The following is a 9,408-nucleotide window of genomic DNA, read 5'->3' on the forward strand; positions in this document are numbered from 1 at the left end:
AAGATGAACTTAATCTGGAGAGAGAGATTTAATTCTAGATCAGTGATTTGGACAAAGTAGCTCTGAGCTCAAATGAAACATGAGCTGTGAATACGGAATGTGAAAAATTCAAATGTACCTTCCTGTTACATGGGTTTTCTTTTCCAATGGTCTCCTATTATAATGTTGTCTTAGTGTATTGCAATAAATACTTTTGACAACAGTCCATAAGACATAGGAGCAGAAATTAGGCCATTCGACCATCGAGTCTGCTCCGCCATTCAATCATGGCTGATAAGTTTCTCAACCCCATTCTCCCGCCTTCTCCCCGTAACCTTTGATCCCCTTACAAATCAAGAACCTATCTATCTCGGTCTTAAATACTCTCAATGACCTGGCCGCCACAGCCTTCTGTGGCAATGAGTTCCATAGATTCACCACTCTCTGGCTAAAGAAGTTTCTCCTCATCTCTGTTCTAAAAGGTCTTCCCTTTACTCTGAGGCTGTGCCCTCGGGTCCTAGTCTCTCCTACTAATGGAAACATCTTCCCCACGTCCACTCTATCCAGGCCTTTCAGTATTCTGTAAGTTTCAATCAGATCCCCCCTCATCCTTCTAACCTCCATCGAGTATAGACCCAGAGTCCTCAAACGTTCCTCATATGTTAAGCCTTTCATTCCTGGGATCATTCTCGTGAACCTCCTCTGGACCCTCTCCAGGGCCAGCACATCCTTCCTGAGATACGGGGCCCAAAATTGCTCACAATATTCTAAATGTGGTCTGACCAGAGCCTTATAAAGCCTCAGCAGCACATCCCTGCTTTTATATTCTAGTCCTCTCAAAATAAATGCCAACATTGCATTTGCCTTCCTAACTACCGACTCAATCTGCAAGTTAACCTTAAGAGAATCCTGGACTAGGACTGCCAAGTCCCTTTGCACTCCAGACTTCTGAATTCTCTCCCCATTTAGAAAATAGTCTATGCCTCTATTATTCCCACCAAAGTGCATGACCTCACACTTGCCCACGCTGTATTCCATCTGCCACTTTTTTGCCCATTCTCCTAACCTGTCCAAATCCTTCTGCAGCCTCCCCGCCTCCTCAATAATACCTGTCCCTCCACCTATCTTTGTATCATCTGTAAACTTAGCCAGGATGCCCTCAGTTCCTTCATCTAGATCATTAATGTATAAAGTGAAAAGTTGTGGTCCCAACACTGACCCCTGCGGAACTCCACTAGTCACCCCCTTATCCCCACTCTCTGCCTCCTGCCAGACAGCCAATCTTCTATCCATGCTAGTACCTAGTACTAACTAGTCGAATCTCTTTTAGTTGGTGGAGGGTTTTGAGAAGATGAAAGCCACTCCAATATTGGGGTTGTTATGGTGAAAAAGGCATGGTTGGAGGGATGAGGGGCGGGGGGAGGTGTGGAAATTGTGCCCCTGAGTGCTGCTTGGTTTAAGGAGCACATCAGCTGTTCTTTGTGTGGGTTATGGGAGAGCAATGTCTCTGCATCAGCTTTGTGTTTATAATGTTTCTGCCCGGTTCCGAGCCGGGGACTTTTCGCGTGTTAGGCGAACGTGATATCCACTACACTACAGAAACTGCAGTAGCTTTGTGTTTATGTTGCACAAAGTAACTCCTTTGTTCAAATGACAGACAATATGTTTCAGCTGGGAGAATGAGTTGTTTTGTTTTTAGAAATGCAAATACAGGGAACCAAGACACAAATTTATTCTCGCTACCAGCAACTGAAGTAGCAAATACAAAAACAACTTTTTATTTTTCTTCCTCTTATCTGGTCAGGAGGCCAGAGAAATGTGATACCCACTCCTGAAAGTGAGGAATTTCAAATGCTGCTTGTTCATTTTAAGTAGAGACTTGACAGCAGTTCACAAGACCCATCAGGTGTTGCTACGTCTTTGAATATAGCAGTTCTGGCTACTATGTTAACAGCTTTCTCCTAAATTCCTCCCCCTTGCAACTTGGTCAATGACCAACTTTTACTCTTCTTACCACCTCCACAATCCCTTCCTTGCTCTCCATGCTAGCTAACATTGTAAATAGTTCCATCTACTTTGCCCACTTCCCTTTCAAACAGCCCTTATTAACCCGTTCCTCAAAAAAATCTGTTCTTGAAAATTGCTGCCCCATCTTCAATCTCTCTTCCTCTTCCAAAGTCCTTGAACATGTTCTTGTCTCTCAAATCTGTGCCCATCTTTCCCCTAACTCCCTATTCGAACCTCTGATTTCTGCTCCTGCCACTGCAGTGCCATGGTCCTAATCAGTCCCAAATGACATCCTCAGTGATTGTGGTGTAATTTCCCTCCTCAACCTCTGTCAATGGCTTTATTAGTGTAATTGATTGAGGGACAGCGTAGAGTCCACTCCTTCAGTGTAAAGCCAGCTGTAGTTATGGTGACACGGTGCTAATCTTGTAGATAGAGTACCATAGATCACAGTGTATAAAGTGGACCTTTGAAGCCTCCAAAAATCCTTCCAAAAACTGGGGTCGACTTTTACATAGAGTATATAAAATGTGAGCGTGGGTGTAGGCGGTCACCATTTTGAACTGTGAGAAAGAAACATAATGCCAGTAATTCATGATTAATGTGGCACGTTTTATTGAATGAAGTCATTGTACAAATATACCTTTTAACCACAATAAAAGTGTTTTCGAATTAATTTTCTTTGGCATCCGAGTCAAAGAGTTAATAAAATTCATTGAGTCACTTTGGCTGTGGCACCATCGTAAGAATCCCAGAATAGATCAGAATTGGTATTTTTGCTTTCAGAATCATGCCTCCACAGCATCCATTGAACTGGATATTCTGAATTTTTTGAATGCTCTGATAACACTTGGTAAACAAATAGCATTCCACAATTTTGATCATGAAACCGTTCAAAGCAACAATGTCAAATACTGTTTTTCGTTTTCCTCTTTCCCTTTCAGACTGGCTCAGTCTCGAACAAACCCTCAGCTTCTGGACATTGGGGTGAGCCCTCAGGACATGCAGACAGAAGAATGTCTATTGCCTTCAGACTGGGAAAAAAGCGATCCTGGAGTCACAGATAAAGATGACTTGTTTGGGTTCTGATAACTCAAGAGCCATAGAGAATAGACAGCTTTGCCTACAAAAGAGGAACTGACCACTGGACGAAACCTAGCACCGTCTGGTATTAGGATGCAATACATGGAGGCTAGTTCAAGAATGGAACTTTGATTTGAGTGGCTGTGGTGTACCGTGACTGAAACAGAGGATTAATTATGTCTGCTGTTGTAGTGTTGCCTTTTAGGAGGTCCAGTTCAAAGCGAGCAAATAAATAGCTTTGACCTAAAACTCATTCAGGCTTATAGACCCAACCAACAATGCATAGTCGAGCCTTAGTTGGCTGTCAGTTAGGCACTGAGCTGCCTGTTCATTTGGACAGAAGGTGTTAGTGGAAATAAATCCAAATAAATAAGCGCTACAAGTTTATATCTATATATATATATATATTAAATTCAGTTTGTGTTAAATATAATAAAATGTCTTTTTTTTAAAAAATCCTCCTTCCTAAATGAATGAGCAGCTAAATTCTGTCCTCAGCATCTGCTGTTGTCATCCTAACAACCCAAGTGACCCTTTTAATTTGCTGTGTAAGTGCATAGATGAACACCTTCAATTGTCGCCAGGTAGAATTGCAATTTGAAACATTAGATGTAAACACTTGTTATGTTAAATGTGGGAATATGTATAAACCATATTTAGCTTGGCCTTTTGTGTTCCATAAGCAATCTATTATTATAATTAATGGTAATGCATTTTAAATCCATCTCATTTCAACACCCTGATTGCCTTAATTTCACCTGGGTATTTTGGTGAAAAGTCTTGGAGGATAAAAACAGGGCTCCTTCTACATTTTTTTTAACGGAATAAATAGAATCTGATTTTTTTTTTAACTTAAGTGTGATGATCCAAAAGCTTGAGTTGACATCCGGTGGATGCATTTACTGAAGATGTTAATATAAAATAGGAGCAAAATTTCAAAGATGGCACCAAATGTGATGCGATGTACCCCTGTTAATTTGTGTGGGAAATCTGTTGCACATCTACTTTATTGACTGAAAAGGAGTACAAAGTATAATATACAAAGGGCATAAGTTTTTGCCGAGCATCCTGACATCAACGCGCAGTCGCGCGGTAGCTCAGTCGGCGGGCACACACCCGAGTCGGCTGCGCGCCCGCCGACAATTGAAAGGCCTGATAAGGCCATTAAGTTATCAATTAAATTAAATTTTTCGTTGCCCGTCTTAACCTAGCGGCTGGCGGGCAAGCGAAAAGGCCAAGCAGCTTTTGCATCTTTTTGGAAACCACATCCATGGCAGAGGTTTCCAAAAAGCAAACAAAAATAAAATAAAAACTTTAATTTTGCATTAATAACATGTCCCTGTTCACGTGGCAGAGTCACATGAGGGGACTTGTTTCATTACATTTTTATTTTAAAATTTTTTTTTATATCTCTTCATCTCCCTGAGGGGTCAAGGAGATGATGCAGCGCTCACTCGCGTGCATGCGGGAAGCTCGTGGCTCTGTGAGCTCGCAGTTCCCTCTCCCCTCCCGCCCCCCCCCGCCTCTCGCCACAGGCAGCGCTCAGTGCTGCCGCTGGTGTTTCACGCTGGTCGGGCCTTAATTGACCCGCCAGTATGAAATTGCGTTGAGAGCGGGCGGCGGTCAGCTTCCCCTCCGTCCCCACTGAGCCTGTCCGCCAAGGGCAAAATTCTGCCCAAAGAGTTATTTTAAAAATCACTTTATATTTACAAGCAGTTTTGCAGTACTGTTGAGCTTTAAGGATGAGTGACACACTCCCTACGTGCTAGTAGGCAAATGTAATCAACTCGCGTTTGCAATGGCGAGTATAGAGTATATAAGAATCCAAATAATTTTAAAACGCTGTCAGCCACTTAATAGCAGAAGGAAAAAAATGATGCTCTACATTCCCTCTACTTTTCTTCACTTTTCCCTGCAATTGATCAGACAGCCCAAAATTAATGTTGCTTTGTGCTTTCTGCTCATCCAACTCTATCAATGGGAAAACTGACCATTGTAAAGCAACTGAATTGGCCAAAATGGTAACTCGATCCAAGCTGTCTTTTGTGTAGAAATGATTCCTCTTTTAACAATTTGGTATTCTGTTATTATTGTTAACTTATTATGCATGGCATCTATTGGATTACTTAATGATGTAAAATGTAGTTCTCAACTGTACATTTCTTACTGGAAGAATGTTTATGGATTATATCAGACGGAGCGGTTCAGAGTTGTATTTGTTATCCTGTGGAAATTTTTGTTTGGAAGTTGATCGCTCACATTGAAGTTTTAAATCAAGTGTTTGTAATACCTGGTAGAGAACTTTGTTTTTAAATGGTGGCAATATTGTTGGCACTTTTAACAATGTCCAATAAACGCACTACTGTTAAAATCAAGAGGCTGCCACAAGCCTCAGCTGATGGCCTTTTAAATGGTATTTTAGACAATGCTTGCTCCTACTTCTTTGATAGGATTAAAATCAGTGGTGTGCGCACATCCTGTTGACGGCAAGTGATCTAGACAAGATTTTACTGATGCTTCGCTGATGTATTTCTTTGCTATTTCCACTTTTATCGGGGCGGTGAGGAGGAACGGAGAGAGAAGAGAAACATGCTTTAAGTGAGGACTGAGAGAAAATACATCGATAGGAAGGTGTCATATACTTTTTAGGTTTATTTTAAAATTCCCCCAGCACTGGGGTGTACATGAGAAATGGGAGCAGGCAGCCCCTCAAGCTTGCTCTGCCATTAAATAAGATCATGGTTAAACTATTATATCAACTCCACCTTTCTCCTCCCACCCGCCCCCACCGCCCCCCCACCATTCCCTTAGTGCCCAAAAATTATTCAATCTCTGTCTTGGATACACTCATTCACTGAGCATTCACAGCTCTCTGGAGTAGAGAATTCCAGACATTCACAACGCTCAGTGAAGAAATGTCTCCATCGTGGCCCATCACTTCTCCTGGGCCTATAACAGCTAGAGCCGAATTTTACGGCCACCCCTATGGGGCATGTTTTTGGCGGTGGGGTGCATGCAAAAAAGACAGGTGATTAGCCCGCTGCTTTCCTGCTCATCCCTGACCCAGTCCTCCTAATAAGGTAATAATGGGTAAGTTCTTCACTAGCCTGTCTACCCTTAGTCCTGTTGAGGCCCTCAAATGCCCAATTAATGGCCATTTTGAAGGACCTCAGTCTGCTTCCACTGCCATAATATGCTGGGAAGTGGAAGTCAGGTTTTTTTTTCATTCATTCATGGAATGTGGGCTTTGCTGGCTGGGCCAGCATTTATTGCCCATCCCTAACTTCCCTTGTGAAGGTGGCGGTGAGCTGCCTTCTTGAACCGCTGCAGTCCATGTGGTGTAGGTACACCCACAGCGTTGTTAGGAAGGGAGTTCCAGGATTTTTATCCAACGACAGTGAAGAAACGGTGATATATTTCCAAGTCAGGTTGGTGAGTGACTTGGAGAGGAACTTCCAGGTGATGGTGTTCCCATCTATCTGCTGCCTTTATCCTTCTAGATAGTAGTGGTCATGGGTTTGGAAGGTGCTGTTGAAGGAGCCTTGGTCAATTCCTGCAGTGCATCTTGTAGATGGTGCGCACTGCTGCTACTGTGCGTTGGTGGTGGAGGGAGCGAATGTTTGTGGATGTGGTGCCAATCCAGTGGGCTGCTTTGTCCAGGATGGTGTTGAGCTTTTTGAGTGTTGTTGGAGCTGCGCTCATCCAGGCAAGTGGAGAGTATTCCATCACACTCCTGACTTCTGCCTTGCAGATAGTGGACAGGCTTTGGGGAGTCAGAAGGTGTTATTCGTCACAAGATTCCTATCCTCTGACCTCCTCTTGTAGCCACAGTATTTATATGGCTAGTCCAGTTCAGTTTCTGGTCAATGGTAACCCCCAAGGTGTTGATAGTGGGGGATTCAGTGATGGTAACGCCATTGAACGTCAAGGGGTGTTGGTTAGATTCTCTCTTGTTGGAGGTGGTCATTGCCTGGCACTTGTGTGGAGTGAATGTTACTTGCCACTTGTCAGCCCAAGCCTGGATATTGCCCAGGTCTTGCTGAATTTGGACATGGACTGCTTCAGTATCTGAGGAGTTGTGAATGCTTCTGAACATTGTGCAATCATCAGCGAGCATCCTCACTTCTGACCCTATGATGGAAGGAAGGTCACTGATGAAGCAGCTGAAGATGGTTGGGCCTAGGACACTACCCTGAGGAACTCCTGCAGTGATGTCCTGGAGCTGAGATGACTGACCTCCAAAAACCACAACCATTTACGTTTGTGCTAGGTATGACTCCAACCTGTGGAGAGTTTTCCCCCTGATTCCCATTAACCCCAGTTTTCCTAGGGCTCCTTGATGCCACACTCGGTCAAATGCAGCCTTGATGTCAAGGGCAGTAACTCTCACCTCACCTCGGGAGTTCAGCTCTTTTGTCTATGTTTGAACTAAGCCTGTAATGAGGTCAGGAGCTGAGTGGCCCTGATGGAACCCAAACTGGGTGTCAATGAGCAGGTTATTGCTAAGCAAGTGCCGCTTGATAGCTCTGTTGATGACCCCCTTCCATTACTTTTCTGATGATGGAGAATAGAATGATTAGCCAGGTTGGATTTGTCCTGCTTTTTGTGGACAGGACATACTTGGGCAATTTTCCACATAGCCGGGTAGATGCCAGTGTTGTAGGTGTACTGGAAAAGTTTGGCTAGGGGTACAGCAAGTTCTGGAGCACAAGTCTTCAGCACTATTGCCAAAATATTGTCAGGGCCCATAGCCTTTGCAGTGTCCAATGTCTTCAGCTGTTTCTTGATATCACGTGAAGTGGATCGAATTGGCTGAAGACTGGCATCTGTGATGCTGGGGACCTCTGGAGGAGGCCAAGATGAATCATCCACTCGGCACTTCTGGCTGAAGTTCGTCACAAATGCTTCAGCTTTATTTTTTGCACTGATGTGCTGGGCTCCTCCATCATTGAGGATGGGGTTATTTGTGGAGCCTCCTCCTCCATTCATGACTGGATGTAGCAGGACTGCAGAGCTTAGATCTGATCCTTGGTTGTGGGATCGTTTAGCTCTGTCTATCACTTGCTTCTTATGCTGTTTGGCACCCAAGTAGTCCTGTGTTATAACTTAAGGTTGACACCTCATTTTTAGGTAGACCTGGTGCTGCTCCTGGCATGCCCTCCTACACTCTTCATTGAACCAGGGTTGATCCCCTGGCTTGATGGTAATGGTAAAGTGGGGATATGCCGGGCCATGAAGTTACAGATTCTGTTCGAGTACAATTCTGCTGCTGCTGATGGCCCATAGCGCCTCATGGGTGCCCAGTCTTGAGTTGATAGATCTGTTATTAATCTATCCCATTTAGCACAGGGTAGTGCCACACAACATGATGGAGGGCATCCTCAATGTGAAGGCGGGACTTTGTCTCCCCAACGACTGTGCGGAGGTCACTCCTACTGATTCTGTCATGCACAGATGCATCTGCGGCAGGCAGGTTGGTGAGGAGGAGGTCAAGTATGTTTTTCCCTCTTGTTGGTTCCCTCATCACCTATCGTAGACCCAGCCTGGCAGTTATGTCCTTTAGGGCTTGGCCAGTCATGGTGCTACTGAGCCACTCTTGGTGATGAACATTGAATTCGACCACCTAGAGTACGTCCTGCACCCTTGCCACCCTCAGTGCTCCCCCCAAGTGGTGTTCAACATGGAGGAACACTGATTCATCAGCTGAGGGAGGGTGGTATGTGGTAATCAGCAGGAGGTTTCCTTGCCTATGTTTGACCTGATGCCATGAGACATGGGGTCTGGAGTTGATTTTGAGGACCCCCAGGGCAACTCACTCCTGAGTATACTACTGTGTCGCCACCTCTGCTGGATCTGTCCTGCTGGTGGGACAGGGCATACCCAGGAATAGTGATGGTGGTGTCTGGGACATTATCTGTACAATGTGATTCCGTGAAGATGACTATATCAGGCTGTTGCTTGACTGGTCTGTGAGACCGCACTAGCCCTCAGGTGTTAATAAGGAGGACATTTCAGGGTCAATAGACTGAGGTTGATGTTGTCGTTTCCGGTGCCTAGGTCAATGCCAGGTGGTCTGTCCAGCTTCATTCCTTTTTTGTGGCAGCTTGATACAACTGATTGGCTTGCTAGGCCATTTCAGACTCAACCACATTGCTGCGGGTCTGGAGTCAGACATAGGCTAGACCAGGTAAGGACGGCAGGTTTCCTTCCCTGAAGGGCATTAGATGGGTCTTTATTTCATGGACATCATTAGACTTTTAATTCCAGATTTTTTTTTTATTGAATTCAAATTCCATCATCTGCCGCCATGTTGGGATTTGAATTTGGGTCACCAGAGCA

The 9,408-nt window shown here is 44.4% G+C and overlaps 1 protein-coding gene across 1 annotated transcript in view; it reads left to right on the plus strand.

The window, feature by feature from the left end:
* The window catches only part of ldlrap1b (low density lipoprotein receptor adaptor protein 1b), a 43,354-nt gene extending 37,910 nt beyond the window's left edge, over window positions 1–5,444 (plus strand). The window contains exon 9 of the mRNA XM_078567122.1: window positions 2,931–5,444. Coding sequence (XP_078423248.1) covers window positions 2,931–3,075 — 145 coding nt within the window. The 3' untranslated portion in view covers window positions 3,076–5,444. The remainder of the gene's footprint in view (window positions 1–2,930) is intronic.
* The last annotated feature ends 3,964 nt before the right edge of the window (window positions 5,445–9,408 follow it).

This window comes from Cetorhinus maximus, chromosome 21, assembly GCF_964194155.1.
Source record: "Cetorhinus maximus chromosome 21, sCetMax3.hap1.1, whole genome shotgun sequence".
In the NCBI taxonomy this organism is placed as follows: domain Eukaryota; kingdom Metazoa; phylum Chordata; class Chondrichthyes; order Lamniformes; family Cetorhinidae; genus Cetorhinus; species Cetorhinus maximus.